Source organism: Silene latifolia, chromosome 2 (genome assembly GCF_048544455.1).
Source record: "Silene latifolia isolate original U9 population chromosome 2, ASM4854445v1, whole genome shotgun sequence".
Classification (NCBI taxonomy): domain Eukaryota; kingdom Viridiplantae; phylum Streptophyta; class Magnoliopsida; order Caryophyllales; family Caryophyllaceae; genus Silene; species Silene latifolia.
In genome coordinates this window covers 35026501-35046211 of record NC_133527.1, presented here as the reverse complement: position 1 = coordinate 35046211, position 19711 = coordinate 35026501, and the positions used below count along the sequence as shown (strand labels likewise).

The 19711-nt window shown below is 37.0% G+C and overlaps 4 protein-coding genes across 8 annotated transcripts; all 4 read left to right on the top strand.

Annotated features, from left to right (window-relative positions):
- The first annotated feature begins 1646 nt into the window (after positions 1–1646).
- LOC141642593 (berberine bridge enzyme-like D-2) lies at positions 1647–3449 on the top strand. Its single transcript, XM_074451427.1, has one exon. It carries the CDS (start codon positions 1647–1649, stop codon positions 3330–3332), a length of 1686 nt encoding a protein of 561 aa, XP_074307528.1. The 3' UTR covers positions 3333–3449.
- On the top strand, positions 3223–7234 carry LOC141642594 (putative cysteine-rich receptor-like protein kinase 31). Of its 4 annotated transcripts, none has more exons than XM_074451428.1 (9): positions 3223–3336; positions 3915–4623; positions 4938–5008; positions 5113–5244; positions 5463–5590; positions 5885–6095; positions 6198–6435; positions 6541–6691; positions 6785–7234. In XM_074451428.1, the coding sequence occupies exons 2-9, from the start codon at positions 4547–4549 to the stop codon at positions 7100–7102; spliced, it is 1326 nt and encodes a 441-aa protein (XP_074307529.1). In that variant the 5' UTR covers positions 3223–3336; positions 3915–4546; the 3' UTR covers positions 7103–7234. The 4 variants fall into 4 exon arrangements, with proteins under 4 accessions (XP_074307529.1, XP_074307531.1, XP_074307530.1 ...); XM_074451429.1 differs by having other exon boundaries at positions 3242–3336; positions 3918–4623; XM_074451430.1 differs by lacking the exon at positions 4938–5008.
- A 725-nt stretch (positions 7235–7959) lies between these two features.
- Positions 7960–11628, top strand: LOC141642592 (cysteine-rich receptor-like protein kinase 19). Of its 2 annotated transcripts, XM_074451425.1 has the most exons (9): positions 7960–8143; positions 8243–8927; positions 9035–9135; positions 9218–9346; positions 9561–9688; positions 10103–10313; positions 10397–10634; positions 10824–10974; positions 11070–11628. In XM_074451425.1, the coding sequence occupies exons 1-9, from the start codon at positions 8026–8028 to the stop codon at positions 11376–11378; spliced, it is 2070 nt and encodes a 689-aa protein (XP_074307526.1). In that variant the 5' UTR covers positions 7960–8025; the 3' UTR covers positions 11379–11628. The 2 variants fall into 2 exon arrangements, with proteins under 2 accessions (XP_074307526.1, XP_074307527.1); XM_074451426.1 differs by lacking the exon at positions 9218–9346.
- A 2229-nt stretch (positions 11629–13857) lies between these two features.
- LOC141639178 (cysteine-rich receptor-like protein kinase 6) lies at positions 13858–17955 on the top strand. Its single transcript, XM_074448360.1, has 7 exons — positions 13858–14644; positions 15961–16092; positions 16254–16381; positions 16683–16893; positions 16989–17226; positions 17391–17541; positions 17638–17955. The coding sequence occupies exons 1-7, from the start codon at positions 13858–13860 to the stop codon at positions 17953–17955; spliced, it is 1965 nt and encodes a 654-aa protein (XP_074304461.1).
- Positions 17956–19711: the final 1756 nt, after the last annotated feature.

Genomic DNA, 19711 nt, shown 5'->3' with positions numbered 1-19711 from the left:
CCTCCATTCAACTCCACTCTACCATCTTTCCTTTTTCATCCATTCAACTCCACTCTACCTATTTCCTAAAAAGGATTGTCAAATGACCATTTTGTCCTCATACCCCATTACTTATTTACAATATTTGCCACTCATACCCCACTACTTCTACATCAAACTCCACCCTTTTCTACTCATACCCCACTTAATTACATTATACCCCATTATTTATTTACAATATTTTCCACTCAACCCCACCCTTCTTAATATTTGTGCAAAATACAAATAGGTAGAGTGGAGTTGAATGGAGGAAGTATGTGGCAAAGCTGAGTTGGATTTATTTTCTTGACTATACTATCTTTGACTTCAAACCCTTCACTTTCCTTTCCTTCTTCTTCCTTCCTTTTCATGCACTAATTTTCATTTCTCTCTTTTTACAAGCATTGTTACTTCATCCATTACAATTTACAAGCCATAAAGTTGATTGTCCGTTCTTACATCTACAAGTAAGGTTTTCGTGCTCTTTCTTTTTTTTTTTTTTTTTTTTTTTTTTTTTTTTTTTTATATATAAATATTGTGACAAGTTTTTAATCTAGTTTATCAGGGATTTTTGGATGATCGTATATTCGTATTCTCTTACTTAAAAAGCTAAACTTTTTTGTGTTTTGATTGTCGATATATTGTGCTATTACACCAAAGTTTCTAACTTTGTTAATGAGAATGTGTTTTACTGCGCATTGTGTTGTGGTACTTTATTTAATTTGGTTTGATCATTATCACATTATGTGATAATTGTACGTTTTTATGGCGGTTTTTTATGCCTGTAAATGTAACACAGTTTGAGTTCTTAGACCAATTGGAAGCTCCAGTTATGAAGGGGAGTGAACTTGCAGTGTCCAATCCAAGGAGAAGCAAGGAAGGGAAAGAAGCAAATCTAATGCATTGCTAGTGTTTGTAATGGTTGTCACTTGTCAGTAGTACAAAAATTTTGAATGGTTGTAAAAATAATGACAAGATTGAATATTTTCAGAATGTAAATTAATGTTTAGAATCTTTTATCCAATTTTTGCTTTAGAATTCCTTAAAATTAAGACACCATTTAAATCTGGAAAACAACAACAATAACAAGTACAAATAACTCAAAAACATTCAACTTATTCCAAAACTCTAGCCATTTAAGATTAAGAAATTCTTTCTTTAAACCCAACTTTGTCTTCGCTATTCCAGCAACCTTACTGCTTTGGGTTCGTTTGTTGACTTTCACAAGGCTATCCGGTTCTTGGACTGCTAAGACGAAGAAGAAATGAGTGACAAGAACTAAGGAATTAAGCTGGAGGAGGAATTGGGAATAAGATATAAATAGGAGAATGAGGAAAGGAAGAATAAGAGGAAAGATTGGTGGGAAATTTTCAGAAAAATGAAGGAAAACAGTCAACACAAAATGAAAAATCAACTCAGCTTGCCACATACTCACTTAACGTCAAAAACTAACGGATTAAATGCTAAAGGGTACGGTTAGTGGTGAGTAATAAAGTTTAAGGGTACAAGCGATAAATTGAAAAACGCAAGGGTACACTGTGGAAAAGTGTATAGTTGAGGGGTACCCATAGAAAAACCCAAAAAAAATTCAGGTTAGTACACCACGTGATTCATGGGATCATGTCCCTATGTCAGTAGTCAGCTGCTCAGCTCAGCAGCTCTTTCTAATCAACTACCTCTACCGAGTACTGATCCAACTCAAACACAATCAACCATTCATGGCGAAAATACACAATAATAATCTTAATCTCCTCATTTATTTTCTCCTATTTTCCAATCAATTCCCTATTTATCTTTTCCAAAAACCAACACAAGATTCCTTAATTTCATGCCTAAATAATCACAAACTCACAAACTATTCTACACAATCTTCATCTAACTTCCACCACCTTCATAGATTCTCTCTACAGAATCTAAGAGCAAAAAGATTCCCTCATCCATACGCAATAATCTTGCCTGAAACCAAGGAGCAACTTATCAGTACTATACTATGCTGCAGGAAATCATCTCTAGAGATACAAATCAGAGGTGGGGGCCACAGCTACGAGGGTATCTCCTCAATGCCACGTGGCAGCAACCCATTTGTGATCATCGACATGATGAATCTCAACCGTGTGATAGTCAATGTCGAATCCGAGACTGCGTGGGTGGAGGGTGGTGCCACACTGGGGGAGTTGTACACCGCTATTGCTGAGAAAGGTAGCGGATACGGGTTTCCAGCAGGTGTCGGGCCGACTGTTGGGGTGAGTGGGCATTTCTCTGGGGGTGGGATTGGAGTGATGAGCCGAAAGTATGGGCTTTCCGCGGATAATGTGGTGGATATTGGTTTAATTGACGCCGAGGGACGGGATTTGGGCCGGGCCGAAATGGGGGAGGATGTGTTTTGGGCCGTTCGTGGCGGGGGTGGTGGGAATTTTGGGATAGTCTATAAGTGGAAGGTTCAACTGGTTAAAGTACCTCAAAGGGTTACTTGTTTTCGTGTGACCAAACAAGGTCCAAATAATCATGAATTGGCTAAGTTAATGTATAAGTGGCAATTTATTGCACCAAAATTAGAGGATGATTTTTATCTAGCAATTTATCTTACTAATGGTGCAAACAAAGAAGTGTATGTTACATTCTTAGGATTTTACTTGGGTTCGAAAACCGAAGCAATGTCGGTAAAGAACCGAGAATTTCCCGAGTTGGCTATTGAAGAGGAAGAATATCGCGAAATGAGTTGGATTGAATCAGTTTTATATTTTTCGAATCTTCCGAATGAGAGCACGATTCATGACTTGAAATCGCGGTATTTTGTGGGTAAGTCGTGTATTAAGACTAAATCTGACTATGTAAGGGACTATGTCTCGGTCAAAGGCCTAGAGGGTATGCTTGATATGGTTGCATTGGAACCCAATGGACTTGTTATATTGGACCCGTATGGCGGAATTATGGATCGGATTGAAATAGATGCGATTCCTTTTCCTCATAGGAAAGGGAACTTGTACAATATTTTGTATGTAGCATTTTGGAGGGAGGAAGATGGTGAAGATCGGTACTTGAGTTGGGTTAGGAGGTTTTACGAGTACATGACGCCTTTTGTGACGGCGACACCTAGAGGCGCATACGTGAACTATGTGGACCTTGATCTTGGGACGGTAGATGCCATTGAAGATGGTAATATTGTGGAGAAGGCAAAGAGTTGGGGGGAGAAATACTTTATAAGTAATTATGATAGGTTGGTTAAGGCCAAGACGATTATTGATCCTCACAATGTATTCAATCACATCCAAGGGATCTACCCTGCTAATGTACAATATCATGATGAGCTGTGACTCTGTGAGTTCTTGATTTTTGTTGTATGCTTGCAATGGATTTATTATTGTTCTAAACAAGTTTCGTGTAGAGTGGTTTTACATGACAAGTTTGTAACACGGTTTTTTAGCAATTAACTTTGACATTTGTATTAGGAGATCTGTAAAACGGTTTTGACCAATTTATAAGTCAGACCACCGGCGACGTTAAATGAGACTAATTGTATCTAATGTCACTTGATTGCAGTTGTAAATTTTCAAACACTAACTGGTCCAACTTTTGGAACTTGTAGTTTTGTAAAAGCTTGAAAATTTTGACCCGGATTTGTAAACCTACTTAAAAAAGATTAATCAAACACCAAATTTTTTGCATAGTGTGATATCTATACAAGATTTTGTGTTTGTTTTTGTCTTCCTTTTTTAATGGCTTCGATTGCTCAAGCATTCTCCCTGCTAAGCCTTATTCTGCAAATTCATCTGTTTTCATGTAAGTCCGTCTTAAGAAAAATTCTTGTGTCCTCCCGTTTTAATTAGCAATACGAACAATTTATCATATTGATCAAATAAAAATCATCTCCTAATCATGTGAATTTTATTTGACAGCAGGAAATGCCAAAACATTAACAATAATAAATAACTGCAGCTACACGGTTTGGCCAGCTATAGGAAATACTACTGCCACAGGGTCAGCTAATGTTTCTGGATTCGCCCTCAGGGAGGGTGAATCCAGTATCGTTGCCGTTTCAACTCAGTGGACTGGTCGAGTGTGGGGCCGAACACTTTGCTCGACCAACAAATCAACCGGCAATTTCTCGTGCCAGACCGGTGACTGCACCACTGGTAAGATCGAATGCACTTCATCATATAAAAGTCCTGCCACCTTAGCCGAGTTTAGTTTCAGCCGAACTAATAATGAGGACTTCTACGAGGTTAGTGTGATAAATGGGTACAACCTCCCTTTGTTGGTTGCTCCAAATGTTGGCAGTTCGCCAGGGTGCACGGTCACTGGGTGCGTGTTCGACCTTCAAAAATCGTGCCAGCTCGCTGAGCTCAGGGTGGTAAGCAAGATTAATGATAGTATTATAGTTGGATGTAAAAATCCCTGTGATGTGTTTGGTACGGACCAGTTTTGTTGCACAAGTGTGTCGGACTGTCAGCGTTCCAATTTTTCGTCACCGTCATTGATCTTCAAAAAGCCTTGTCCACGAGCTCTTAGCTACGCTGCTGACGATGATATGGACAGCTTTGCTTGCGATGGTTCGAGGGCGTCTTCATATAACATTACTTTCTGCCCCTCTACTGCTATGTCCAGGTGCTTGTTCAGTTTTCTCCGACTGATTTTTCTCTTCATTTGTTTATATTCTACAGTTTAGTGTAGTTGTTAAAGTCACTAAAAGTCGGCACTTGCGATCCAATTTCCAAACTTATAATTTGTCTGGAGTACCACTCCTTCGGAATTTACTCCAGACGAATTATAAATTTGGATCACAAGTGCCAACTTGAAGCTTTATTGATCAATTGGTCTGGAATTCAATTTGACTATAAATTATTGGATCATAATTCTATTTCATTCTTAAAATCTCGTGCATTCTGACATTCTGTGTATGTGCACATTAATTCTTTAAGACTACTCTCCATACCTGCTTCACAAGCATTACAGCCGGCATTGGCACCAATTTCACACCAGAACTTAACCAGTAAGTTACAGAACAGTGTTATGCTCCTTTTGTTAGTTAGTCGAGAGCATGATATACATTTGTATCCACTAGTATACTTCTAATGTAAATAAATTAACTTATAGGCAATACCAGTAAAGGGAAGGTGCATACGGCTTTGATGATTGCCTTTCCGACAGCAGCTGGAATTTTGATTTTTATACTGCTTGGTATATATCTCTACATTTCTAAAAGGAAGGCCATTAAAACATTCAATGGTAAGTCACATTTTAGATTATAATGGTAAAATACTACGCAAACTTAGTACTTTACAGAGCAAGGATCTTTTTGTCGAACATTATTACATGATCTCGAGTACATCTATAATGTTTTGAAGTCTGCTGCGTATGGCAGAATTAAGGATCTTTTTGGTTTCAGAGGACGGATAATCCATGATGAAAAATGTGTTATGACGATACTCCAATTTTATTTGCAGTTCAAACAGATGAGATGCAAAGGTTTGTGGATTCTTTGCAATTCGATTTCAATAGAATTCGACTAGCTACACACAACTTCGCGGTAAATAATAAACTTGGAGAAGGTGGATTTGGTGAAGTCTACAAAGTAAGTAATACTAACTCTAGATATGCCATTGGATGTTTCATGTACATGCCATTTGAATGTGAAATATGGATTTGCGGATTTCGTTCTCAGACATTTCAATAATACTCCTACTACATTCTCGCTATCTAGGTCAGGCCATGTCTATTGAAAATCATCTCTAACATAAATGTACCATCCACATGTATTTATATCACCATTACGCTTCAACCTCAATTAATGTTCCAAAAAATCTTCATGAATGCATCAAGTAAAGTTGTTTTTTGAAACCTAAAGAGCTCTTATTTTTCAAAACAGGGGGAACTTGAGGGTGGACAACAAGTAGCTGTGAAGAGGCTTTCCAAAAATTCAGTACAAGGAATTGCTGAATTCCAAACTGAAATTGTCCTTGTTGCCAAACTCCAACACAAAAACCTGGTAAAACTATTAGGATATTGCGCATCGCCTAAGGAAAGCCTACTTGTCTACGAGTTTCTTCCCAATTCAAGCTTGGATAAATTCCTATTTGGTAATACTACTTTTATTAAGTAACAAATCTGTACATAATTATGAACTTCAGCTACTGAAACTCAATGGACTACCTATTTGGTACAATAACTCATAACTGCAGATCCCGCCAAGAAATCATCTTTAGATTGGCAAACTAGATTCAATATTATCAGTGGTATTGCAAGAGGGCTTCAGTATCTTCATGAGGATTCTCGAATTAAGGTCGTACATCGAGATCTCAAATCAAGCAATATCTTACTTGATGAAGACATGAACCCGAAGATTGCAGATTTTGGCTTGGCAAGACTTTTTGAAGTTGACCAAACTCAAGGGGACACTAAGAGAATAGTTGGCACTTAGTAAGATATCTTGCATTCTTTTCCTAATTTTGCAAAGTACAAAAATAGTAGAAAACATGACAAATTTTCATAATGGTATTTCATTACTCTGAATTTACAATGCAGTGGCTATATGGCCCCGGAGTACGCAATAACGGGTCATTACTCGGTGAAATCAGATGTTTTCAGTTTTGGGGTCATAGTGCTTGAGATAGTAAGTGGCCAAAGGAATCGATTCTTTAGACGATTGCAGCTCGATGAGGCACTACTACACCGAGTAAGTTCACATGATCAACACAACTAAAATTAATATGCCAAAATGTCAAAATGTGAAAGAGAACCCACTAGTTATTTTTCGATTGTTTGACAGGCATGGCGGCTATGGAACGAGGATGAGCCATTGAATCTAATAGATACAGAGTTGGGAGACAACTTTGAAGAGGAAGAAGTACTAAAATGCATCCAATTAGGATTGCTGTGTATCCAAGAAAATGCTATTGACAGGCCGAGAATGACCGCCATTGTTGCTGCCCTTAATGGTCAAGCTATTCGCCTTCCGACACCAAAGCCGCCTCATTTTTTTGGTTCCGCGGTTGTTGACGAAGCTACGGATATGGCGGATGAATATCCCGCTCCATACGTGCATACGGGGAATGAAAATATCACGAATGTGTATTCTCGTGACTGAAAACGGTTACTCCCTCCGTCCCGCTAATTTGTTTACCCTTGGTTTTGGCACAAAGACCAAGGGAGAAGGAGGGAGTCAATTATTAGCTGACAATTGGACCAAATTGATGGTGTCGTATCCGAATTACTCATCACAGACATTCCTAAAACAAAAATGCAAACAATTGACTAAGATACCCCAAGATGCAATAGGCAAACAAATGGCCAGGACAGAGGGAGTATATTTTATACTCAATATAATCCCGTCCCGGTTAAGTATCGAGTATATTTGAAAAAATTAATAAGCTCTTTCAAATAATTTGTTTGTTTGAAAAAACCATATGTAGAGATTAGAGAATGAATTAGCTTCCTGGGCAATTGTTCGAATTGGAGAATTCGAATGAAAATAGACACTTTTACGGGGCAAATTATTATTTTACATAGAATTCTGGCAGTTTTGTAAACAGAGAATTGTAATTATATTTTGTAATTAATACATTTCAAGCATTTGAAATCCTTAGAATTTGGAATTGTAATTATAATTCCATCCTAGTTGATATTTGGGGCTCTCAAATTTCTAACATATGGTAGGCATTTTAATTTAATCGCTATTCCAAGTCAATTCCGTCACTTGTGATTGTCACAATCCCTTTCCCACCCGCTCTCCCACTTGCAGTTTGTGAGGGAGATCACTAACTTATGACAAAAAATCGTTTTAGGTTGGGTCAACAAAATTGGGATCAATGAAAGTTCGAGTAAAGCTGGATCGAATCATATAAATCGAATTTTGGAAACAAGTTATGCCCTTTCGGGTCATATCTGAGCTTGGGTCAACTTTATCCCATAGGGTCAACCTTATCCCATGGAGTCAACTATATCGGGCTTACACAATTATGCATTTTATGGTTCGCAATTTGTTGGCCTTTCATTTGGAAGTTGGAACCTATGACACGGAAATGTAGAGCCCCTGACCACTGTACAAAGAAACTGGAAATTTTAATGGCTACACTAGCTCAAGCATCCACTCTGCTAATTTTTATTCTGCAGATTCATCTATTTTCCGGTAAGTTCCTTTTAATAAGCAAACCAACATTATTTATTACCCGTATATTCTTTAAATAAAAACACATATTCTAATCATGTGAATTTTACTTGACTGCAGGAAATGCTAAAACATTAACAATAACAAATAACTGTAGCTACACAGTTTGGCCAGCTATAGTAACTACTTATTTGAGTGCCACAGACAGAGGGTCAGCTAGTGTTTCTGGATTCGCCCTCCGGGAGGGCAAATCCAGTGTCGTTGTCGTTCCAAATCAATGGAGTGGTCGAGTATGGGGCCGAACGCTTTGCTCAACTGATAAATCAACTGGCAATTTCTCATGCCAGACCGGTGACTGCGGCAGTGGTAGTATGCAATGCACCTCTTCAGTTGTGAATCCTGTCACTTTAGCCGAGTTTGTTTTCGGTGAATTTAATACGAGTAATAAGGACTTCTACGACGTTACTGTGCTAGCTGGGTATAACCTCCCTTTGTTGGTTGCCCCACATGTTGATAGTGGGACTGGGCCTAGGTGCGAGGTCACTGGGTGTGTGTTTGACCTTCAAAAATCGTGTCAGCCTGCCAAGTTCATGGTGGTAAGCAAGAGTAATGATAGTATGATAATTGGGTGTAAAATGCCCTCCGATTTTTCGTTGGCTTCATTGATCTTCGAAAGACCTTGTCCACGAGCTTTTAGCAACTACAGCGACAACAGTGGAGAGAATGTGACTGGTACCTTCACTTGCAATGGTTCTAGGGCGTCTTCATATAACATTACTTTCTGCCCCTCGCCTGCTATGTCCAGGTGCTTATTCTGTTTTCCTCTACTATTCTGTTTATATTTAACTTATCCAAATTCTCTTATATCTGTTGTCTTATCTGTATGTGGCATTTGCACATTAATCCTGCAAGACTTCTTTCCATACATTCTCCACAAGCATTACAGCCCGGATTGGCACCGGCACCGGAACCAGACACAATGTCACCAATGGTGTTGCCCTCAACCTTACTTAGTAAGTTCCAGTGCTATACTCCGTTTGTTAGTTAGTCAATAACACACAAGTATACTTCTGATGTAAATAATTTAACTTGTAGGCAATACCCGTAAAAGGAAGGTACATACGGCTATGCTAATTGCCTTTCCGACAGTAGCCGGGATTTTGATACTGTTACTGCTTGGAATATATCTCTGTATTTCTAAAAGGAAAGCCATTAAAAAAAATGGTAAGTCACATTATAAATTAATAAAGGGGAATTACTAGGCTAACATTCCGACATCACACTTGTTTGTTGATTTCGAAGTGCACCAGAACATTACGTGATGTTTTGAAGTCTTATTGGTATGGCATAGTACATGGTCTTTTTTCAGAGGAAGGATAATCGTAATCCATAATGAAAATGGTGTTATGACGATCATTAATCCAATTATCTTTTGCAGTTCAAACAGATGAGATGAAAAGGTTTGCAAATTCTTTGCAATTCGATTTCACTACAATTCGACTAGCTACACACAACTTTGCAGCTGAAAATAAACTTGGAGAAGGTGGATTTGGTGAAGTCTACAAAGTGAGTCATTTGAACTCTATATTTGTCCTTGGAAGTTTCAATGCAAGGCAATGAAATATTTGTCTTTCGACTACCAGCTGGGGCGATGATCACTTGGCCACTGCAGCCCCCGAAGGGGGTGGCTTACATGGTCCATGTGGTGGTGCGGGAATGCATGGGCCGGGGGGATTCAACCCCCTCGTCATCAAAAAAAAAAAATAAAAAAAAATGAAATATGCAATATGGATATACCGATTTTATTCACCATCCTGCCAATTTGAAAGCTCTTTTAAAATTGCGTAATTCTGTTTAAGGTGCATAAACGTTCCAATTTGACACCTATTTCATTCTAGCTTTCTACATCCGACATATTCATGAAAATATTAAGTAATATTTTCTTAGAATTAAACGAGTTCTCGACATTTTTCTGAACAGGGCGTACTTGAGGGTGGACAAGAAGTAGCTGTGAAAAGACTTTCCAAACGATCAGCACAAGGAATTGCAGAATTTGAAACGGAAATTGTCCTTGTTGCTGGGCTACAACATAAAAACCTAGTAAAACTATTAGGATATTGCTCATCGCCTAATGAAAGCCTACTTGTTTACGAGTTTCTTCCCAATTCAAGCTTGGATAAATTCCTATTTGGTAATACTACTTTTATTATCTATCATGTACTTTAGCTTACTGAAGAGTTCAATAATGGACTAGCTATGGTACAATAACTGCAGATCCCGCCAAGAAATCATCATTAGATTGGCAAACTAGATTCAATATTATCAGTGGTATTGCAAGAGGGCTTCTATATCTTCACGAGGATTCTCGAATTAAGGTCGTACATCGAGATCTCAAATCAAGCAATATATTACTTGATGAAGCCATGGACCCGAAGATTGCTGATTTTGGCTTGGCAAGGCTTTTTGAAGTTGATCAAACTCGAGCAGACACTGAGAGAATAGCTGGCACTTTGTAAGAAGATATCTAACATTCTTTTCCTCTATTTACTGACATAATACTAGAATTTGTGCCACAACAGTTTCTCACATACTTGTATCCAGGATGTTGACTTTGACGGGTTTATTTACACAATCTACAAATTATAACAATCATGACAAATTTTGTATAGTGGCTTTTTATCACGCTGACTGTGCATTGCAGTGGCTATATGGCCCCGGAATACGCAATAAAGGGTCGTTACTCGGTGAAGTCAGATGTGTACAGTTTCGGAGTCATAGTGCTTGAGATAGTAAGTGGTCAAAGGAATCGATCATTTGGACGATTGCAGCTGGACGAGGCGTTACTACACCGAGTAAGTCCACATTATCATCAAAACAAGTATATAATTAATATTTGCCAGAATACTTGAAAGAGAAGGCATTTGTTTGTTTGTCGATTGTTTGATAGGCATGGAGGCTGTGGAACGAGGATGAGCCATTGAATCTAATGGATACAGAGTTGGGAGACAACTTTGAAGAGGAACAAGTACTAAAATGCATCCAATTAGGATTATTATGCATCCAAGAAAATGCTATTGACAGGCCGAGAATGACCTCCATTGTTTCTGCTCTTAGTGGTGCTACTCGCCTCCCGACACCAAAGCCGCCTCAGTTTTTTGGTTGTGCAGTTGAAGATGAAGCTCGCGATATGACAGGTGCAGCTCCATATGTGCATACAGGGGATGAATTTATCACCAGTGTGTATTCTCGTGACTGAAAACTATACCAGACAAGACTTGCGCACCTGAAGTACGAGTAATTGTTACAAGGAAATGGAAGAAAAAAATTACAATACAGTTGTAGGAAATGATGTAAATCAATACTAAGTGATAGCACATTCCATCGAATTTAGTGACAAAATTTCTGGAGTAAGCTATCGAAGAGGAAAGAATCGAGAGATGATTTGTATTGAACCCGTCTTGTATTATTTGACTCTTCCAAATGCGAGCACGATTCATGACTTAAAATCACAGTATTTTGTGGGTTAGCCATCCAGTGGAGGACCTAGGAAATTAGTACAGGGGTACTGAATTTTTTATTTTATTTTATTTTATTTTATCATATTATCTTTCTTTCATATTTTGGAATTCTTTTCCCCAAAATTAGTTCAGGGTTGTCTCTAACATTTCAGGCCCTGTGCAAAATGTTGAAATCGGGGCCCTATTATAGCAATTTTTTTTTTTTTTTTTGTTAAATTCTATCGGTTATATAAATTAAAATTGAACCAATGATTGCGCAGCCAAAATTCATAGGTAGGTGAGAAAAAATTAAAGGGGCAAATGTGAATTTCATATGTTAAACACGGAAAAATTCAAAATTTTTACAAAATTCAAAATTTTAATCTAACAATTCTAAAATTATTATCATATAATATGTTATCTTTAACTTATATTTATCCCAACTAATTTAAATATGTTATCTTTAACTCATGTAATTCTATAGGGTATGTAAATGAACTTGAAGAACCCAAGAAAAAAAAAGAATATAATTACCATAAAGATGACGTAAAATCAAAGAGTTTGTAAATGAATAGATAGCTCAAATCCAAGAAAAAACAAATGCCAAAAAAAGAAAGTTTGTCAAAAAAAAAAAAATGCCAGCCGGATTCGAACTTGGGATGTCTTGCTAAATCAAAACTTAAATGTAAAATTGTAACTACTATGGTACGTTGAACTACATAGCAATTTACTCTGTTAATATGATCTTATTATTTCAGTTCTCATTTTTTTTCCATGCGCCTCTAACCAGTTTTGGGCCAAAATTTTGGGGGCCCTGTGCGATTGCACGAGCCGCACACCCTCAAAGACGGACCTGAATTAGTTACTCGTATTATATAAGTAAAAGCATTGAAAAATAATTGGTTTCAATAAATAGTATTTTATTTTGAAAATTTCTCAAAATACATTATACTTCCCTCATTTCATTCAATTATATACATTTGTTTTTTGGCACTATTCGTAAAGTGTTTTATTTTGAATTTTTTTTCAAAAGATAGTCTTGTGAAATCTTGTTTAAATTCTCTTACCGAGTATATTGTGAATATCAATTTTTATTAATATATAACTAAATGTATGAACAAAAGAAAACGAGCATTAATGTACGTGTATAAACTAAATGTATAGAATTGAATGAAATGGAGGGACTACCTTTAAAATAATATATCTTGTACAAGATATAATATATTTAAGTACTTAACTTTGCATGAAATTCAAGTAGTTCAACGAATTTGTAGTAAGTACTCCCTCCATTATTTTATATATGTCATTCTCACATTTCGAGACACTCACTTCTCTCTTCAATTTCTCTCAAAATATATAAGTTAATAATATGAAATGTATACTCTTTTGAGAACAAATTTTATGCCGAATCAAATGATATAATTTTCATAATTTTCTCTAAAGTATATTTTTATATAATTGAAAGTCAAAGGCTTACCTCGTAAAACAAAAACGTCATATATAAAATAATGGAGGGAGTAAATCACTTGAAGGTCAAGGTTCGAAACATCTAACAACCGATATGAACGCCAGTAAGCATTAGTCCCCTTTAATTGACCATTTCTTCTTGATTTGGCATAAATGAGTGAAAGAACCAATGTTCCTACTTCCTATCAAACATTTTGATGATTAGAGAATCTCGCCACGCTGACGGATTTTGAGTTTTTCTTCCTTAGATGATAATAGGGTAGTAGGGCAGGTGGGATCATTAACATTTCCCTCACTATCGACTTCATCATCAAATTCATCCTCAAAGACCATATTGTACTGTCATTGATGGAAAAAAACCAATCCTTGACCAATAACAAATGAAGGCGAAATTCCGTTGTTGAAGCAACCCTATTAATGCGTAAAAGTAATTATTGAAGACCCCGTATTTTAATAAATTTGTATAAAATCGACTAAAACTAGTAACGTATTTGTGTGGGATGTTGATGGTAAAATTCATTAAAAAAAAAAGATAAGTAGCAAAGTGGTAAACCAATTTTGGGCCAGAGACTATTCTAAACTTCCAAGTTCTTCCAACGTTCTACATGGTCAAAGGTTAAAGAACAATCAACATAAAACTTCCAGCCATCTATGACATACGCTCAATTCACCATACAAAACACTTCTTCAATCGAGAATAGGGAACTTAACCAAGAAACAAAAAGGATGGTTCAAATTAATATGTTGCTCTATTTCCTAATTACCTTAATGATGATAATTCCACTATTTTCATCAGCGCCAACTTATGTGAACAGCATCTGCTCAAACACTACCATGTTCACCACCAAGAGCCAATACCAAACAAATCTAAACACCGTTTTTCAGTATCTTTCTGATAACGCCACCAACCCTTTCGGCTTCCACGCGGCGCAAGCTGGGAACGGGACTAAAAACTTTGTGTACGGCCACTTCCTTTGCCGTGGAGATCAAGTCCCCAGCTCGTGCCAGGAATGTGTGACTACGGCAACCACAACGGATCTACCAAAGACATATTGTCCTAATAGAAAAGAAGCAATTATATGGTACGACCAGTGTATGGTACGCTACTCCAATAAGTCGTTTTTTGGAGTGCTGCAGCAAGACCCTGGTCTAGTACTAACTAATACACAAAATGTTACGGGGAATGTATCACAATTTTTTATAGATGTAATGAACAATATGATGAATAATGTTGTTATTCGAGCTGCCAATGGCGGCCCGAATAAAAAATATGCGACGACTTATGCACCTTATCCAGGTTTGATGGGAATTTATGGGTTGGAGCAATGTACCCCTGATCTTAGCGCTCTTAATTGTGCCCAATGTTTGCTAAATGCAATCGGGTCGCTACCAATTAGTGAGGGGGCCCAAACAATTTTGCCGAGTTGCTCTGTTAGATTTGAAATCTCACCCTTCTTCAATGGCGCTTCCAATTTGACGGTATCACCCCCGCCACCATCATTGCCACCGTCACCGCCTGCATCGAGGAACAATTCAACCAGGACAAGTTCTAGTAGTGGTAAGTCCTGCTTACCGAAACTTGGATTTCTATTATGCAAATTGTCAAGCACCCATATCATGAAGTGGCACTTGGGACTATTTTTGATTCTTCCTAATCAATTAACGTATTCTAATAGAGAAAACTGTGAGAGTTTGTATCAGCCAAAGGTTAAAGATTGTATTAACATATGAACATATATACAAACCTATCGTCAGACATTAGGAAAACCCTAGCTACGAGTACAATAATCCTAAACAATACGAAATACAAAGATTACAGAGGATAAAATAAAATAAAAAAGATAAAAATAAAATATACAAAATTATTTCTTAACATGCCCCCGCAAGCTGGACGGGCCGTGCGTAAGGCCAAGCTTGTGAAGCAACATTTCAAAACGCGGGCGCGGAAGAGGCTTAGAGAGAACGTCAGCAAGTTGGTCATCATTGTGAACGGTGTAACACGGAGAGCGCCAGACTGAACGAAGCTCACGAAGAAGATGACTCAACCATGTAAGCTCAGCAGAGGTATTGGGGACCGAGCGAGAAACAGAGCGCTGCTTTTTAGAGCTCCACGAGATAATCAATGAAATCCCTGGCGTCATACTGGGCAATACACAAAATGTTACGGGTAATGACTCGCAATTTATGGATATAATGGGTACTATGATGAATAATGTTGTTATTTGGGCTGCCAATGGCGGCTCAAATAAAAAATGCGCGACGAATTATACGCTGTCACCTCCGCCACAGCCACCGCCTAGATCGAGGAGCAATTTGACCAGGACAAGTTCTAGTAGTGGTAAGTCTTTTCTAATCTTTGAATTCTATTATGCACATTGCCAAGCATCCATGAGGTGGCACTCGGGACTATTCTTCCTAATCGATTAACGTATTCAAATAGAGAAAACAACCTAAATAATTGCACAGCAAAAATAAATACTAAATTTAATAGAGAAAAATACATAAATAACTGCCTAGCAAATATAAATACTCCGTATTAACTAAATTTAATAGAGAAAACAACATAAATAATTGCAAAACAAATGAATATAATCTAAATTTAGTAGTTATTTTATAGTACGTATTTCCATTAAGTTCTATCCTCATAATGAACATGTATAAATTGTTGGAGATTTAAGTGTAAATTGCCCGTTGTTTAAGTGTAGTCGGGATTTGTGCAAAATGGAATAACTATGCAACATTATAACTATGCGACAGTATTATTGGAATTATTGTACAACTGGTAGCAAATCTTGAAATGAATCAAACTAACACCAATTTAATACAAGTAATGCATACATGTATACTACTAAAGTTTAATATTTAAATTTGTAGGCAACACTACTAAAAGGAAGCTGCGTACCTCTATGACGGTTGCCTTTCCAACTGCAGCTGCGATTGCGATTTTGCTTTTCCTTGGTATATATCTTTGTGTTTCTAGATGGAAGGCCACTGAAAAAGTTAATGGTAAGTCACATTTTAGATTGAAAATGGTGAATAAACTTTACATTGTAATTGTACGCTTCTAGCTTGAAGAAACACCAGTACACGTATTGCTATTGTTCTTGAATGTATTCAAGTCATCTTTTTGCATTATGCGGATCATTAATCGAATTATCTTTATGCAGTAAAAACAGATGAGGTGAGAAGGTTTGCGGATTCCTTGCAGTTCGACTTCAATACAATACAGGTTGCTACACACAATTTCGCGGCAGAAAATAAACTTGGAGAAGGTGGATTTGGTGAAGTCTACAAAGTGAGTTATTTGAACTTTAGGTTTGTGAAAATATTTGGATTTACCAATTTTATTCACCATCCTGGCAATTTGAAAGCTCTTTAAAATTGTGTGATTATCTTTAAGGTGCATGAATGTTTCAAACAGCTAATACATTATTCTAGCTATGTAGTCGGCTTTAAACACACATCAATCAAAATGTATGAATATCACCAACTGTCTCAACCTTTAAAATATTCAAGAACATGTTAGAACATGTTATTGAATATTTTAAGCAACGTTTTCCTGGAATTAAACGAGTTCTCGACATTTTTCTAAACAGGGCCAACTTAAGGGTGGACAAGAAGTAGCTGCAAAAAGGCTTTCCAAAAATTCAATACAAGGAATTGCAGAATTTGAAACGGAAATTGTACTAGTTGCTAGACTACAACATAAAAACCTGGTAAAACTATTAGGATATTGTGCATCGCCTGATGAAAGCCTACTTGTCTATGAGTTTCTTCCCAATTCAAGCTTGGATAAATTCCTATTTGGTAATACTACTTTGATCACGCAACAAGTCTGTATATAATATGTGCATTAGTATAATGAAGAGCTCATGGACTAGCCTATGGTATTATATTTGCAGATCCCGCTAAAAAATCAATTTTAAATTGGCGAAGTAGATTCAATATTATCTATGGGATTGCAAAAGGGCTTCAATATCTTCACGAGGATTCTCGAATTAAGGTCGTACATCGAGATCTCAAATCAAGCAATATATTACTTGATGAAGACATGAACCCAAAGATTGCGGATTTTGGCTTGGCAAGGCTTTTTGAAGTTGATCAAACTCAAGGAGATACTAAGAGAATTGTTGGCACTTAGTAAGATATTTTTCATTCTTTTCCTCTTCTTTTGACATCATTCTATTTTATTAAAATAGTAAGTACTCCGTATTAAAATAGTTTGTCTTGATATATATATATATAATATACGAGTAACAAATTTTTCATTTATAGTTTTTCATTAATCTGAATTTGCAATGCAGTGGCTATATGGCTCCGGAATATGCAATAACGGGTCACTACTCGGTGAAATCAGATGTGTACAGTTTTGGGGTCATAGTGCTTGAGATAGTAAGTGGCCAAAGGAATCGATCCTTTGGACGATTGCAGCTAGACGAGGCGTTACTACACCGAGTAAGTTCACATGATCATCACTACAACTATAATAAATATTTACCAGAATACTTGAACGATAAGCCTCTTGTTTGTTTGTTGATTTTTTTTTTATAGGTATGGAGGCTGTGGAATGAGGATGAGCCACTGAATGTAATAGATACAGTGTTGGAAGACAACTTTGAAGAGGAACAAGTACTAAAATGCATCCAATTAGGATTATTGTGCATCCAAGAACATGCTATTGATAGGCCGAGAATGACCTCCATTGTTGCTGCCCTTAGTGGTCAAGCTATTCGACTCCCAACACCAAAGCCGCCTCATTTTTTTAGTGGCGCAGTTGATGATGAAGCTCGCGATATTCCCGATGGGTATACCTTTCCGTACATGCATACAGGGAATGAAACAATCACCAATGTGTATTCTCGTGACTGAATACTATGCGAGTGCAGAACTTGTCTGTAGTACAAGTAGTTGTTACGAAAAAAGAAATTACAAAAGATAGTTGTAGGGAATGATTTAAAACCATTGTGGGAACTAGGAAGTGATAGCACATTCGATTTAATTTAGTGACAGAATTTCCGGAGCTAGCTATCGAAGAGGCAGAATCGAGAGATGATTTGGATTGAATCTGTCTTGTATTTTCTGAGTCTTCCAGAAGGGAGCATGATGACGACGCCTTTCGTAACCGCAACTCCTAGAGGTGCTTGCATTAACTATGTGGACCTTGATCTTGGGACGATGGATAACATGGAAGATGGTAATGGTGTGGATAATTCAAGGAATCGGGGAAAAGTATTTTTAAAGAATTATGAAAGGTTACTCTTGTAGTCTTGTTAGAGTTGATCAAATCGTGAGCACAACACACAAACTTATGGTTATTTAATGTTTTTTTATTCTTAATTGTCAAATTTAGTGCTACCTTAAATCAATCAATCAATCAATATCTATCTATCTATCTATCTATATTAATAAAGGAAGCTTTTTTCGAGTGTTTATAGAGAGTCCAAGTTTTAGAAAAGACCTTAGATATAGAGTAAACCTTAGATTCCTAACCGTTAATAGTTTAATACATACAACAATTTAATACATACAACAATACTAATCTCATTGCAATGCCAATTACGAGCATTAGTTGTTGGGTTACGTTCTTATTTGTTATTGATAATTTTTGGTGTAACATGAATTCTAAAACAAAACAAATACTTTCAGTAATCACATAGTCTATGCGACTATATATACTCCTATATTAATATGTCGTTTCTCTTCCTAAAAAATATAGTTCCATGTTCGTTTATCTGTTAATCTGTATGTTTATGTTTATATCTATGTTTATGTTTATTACTAAAATAATTTCGTATGTATCGCAGGAAATATATATGAGGACTAATGCGATGTTCAGTTTTTGGTGTTCCGAGTTTTGACCGCCGAGGAGGACCGATCCGAGAGTTCTTTAGCCTTCAAAAATCATTTTCATCGGTGTTTGTACCTTAGTATGTACGTTTTTTTTCAACTGGCATCATGTTGTTGAAGCTTTAATTCAAAATATAAGTTCTTCTCTGTTTGTATTCTAATTGTTTACGAAATATCAATGTTTTTCGCTTCTAAGTTTGTATTTTGATTGGGGTTATGATGTTAATGTCAAACTCTACAATCTTCTACTCCCTTACATCATCTAATGCGCCTCTTTAATGTTTTATACAACTCCCAATAGGTATTGAATTGTCAATTAATTTGTATATAATTTGAATATAATTAGATTTCGAACCAGATCATTGCTAGAAGATTTAGGATTTATGACACCAAAGTACCTAACAATTTTTTTTCCCACCAATTCATAATGAATTCGTTCAAATTTCAATTCATATATAAACCTCCATTAACACCACCATCATGTCCACCAAGTTCCATTCTTCACCCGCGAATCGAACCCGACAATTCGACAAACCCAATTTAGTTATTTAGTATCACTGAGCCATCATCTTCCACAATATTTACCGAGCAAATCGTCTACAACACACGCTGCTAGCATGGAGGGTTCGTGTGACAAGCATGCCGTCGTCGTGGAGAGGGCGTAGGATAACCTCGCTGCAGCCATGGATCATTCGTGTGGCACTTGCGAAATGCCCTTGGTGTGTTCGTGCATTACACACGACAATGCCGAAGTTGTCTCGTGTGAAATGTGCATGAA

What these genes read in the sequence shown, in the direction of transcription:
- LOC141642593 (XM_074451427.1), top strand. Translation starts at nt 1,647, where the DNA reads ATGTCAGTAGTCAGCTGCTCAGCTCAGCAGCTCTTTCTAATCAACTAC.
- LOC141642594 (XM_074451428.1), top strand. Translation starts at nt 4,547, where the DNA reads ATGGACAGCTTTGCTTGCGATGGTTCGAGGGCGTCTTCATATAACATT. An exon ending in CCCTCTACTGCTATGTCCAG is followed by an intron (nt 4,624 to 4,937) that starts GTGCTTGTTCAG and finishes TAATTCTTTAAG; the next exon opens with ACTACTCTCCATACCTGCTT. An exon ending in ATGAGGCACTACTACACCGA is followed by an intron (nt 6,692 to 6,784) that starts GTAAGTTCACAT and finishes ATTGTTTGACAG; the next exon opens with GCATGGCGGCTATGGAACGA.
- LOC141642592 (XM_074451425.1), top strand. Translation starts at nt 8,026, where the DNA reads ATGACACGGAAATGTAGAGCCCCTGACCACTGTACAAAGAAACTGGAA. An exon ending in GAGAGAATAGCTGGCACTTT is followed by an intron (nt 10,635 to 10,823) that starts GTAAGAAGATAT and finishes TGTGCATTGCAG; the next exon opens with TGGCTATATGGCCCCGGAAT. An exon ending in ACGAGGCGTTACTACACCGA is followed by an intron (nt 10,975 to 11,069) that starts GTAAGTCCACAT and finishes ATTGTTTGATAG; the next exon opens with GCATGGAGGCTGTGGAACGA.
- LOC141639178 (XM_074448360.1), top strand. Translation starts at nt 13,858, where the DNA reads ATGATAATTCCACTATTTTCATCAGCGCCAACTTATGTGAACAGCATC. An exon ending in CAGGACAAGTTCTAGTAGTG is followed by an intron (nt 14,645 to 15,960) that starts GTAAGTCCTGCT and finishes TTAAATTTGTAG; the next exon opens with GCAACACTACTAAAAGGAAG. An exon ending in AAGAGAATTGTTGGCACTTA is followed by an intron (nt 17,227 to 17,390) that starts GTAAGATATTTT and finishes TTTGCAATGCAG; the next exon opens with TGGCTATATGGCTCCGGAAT.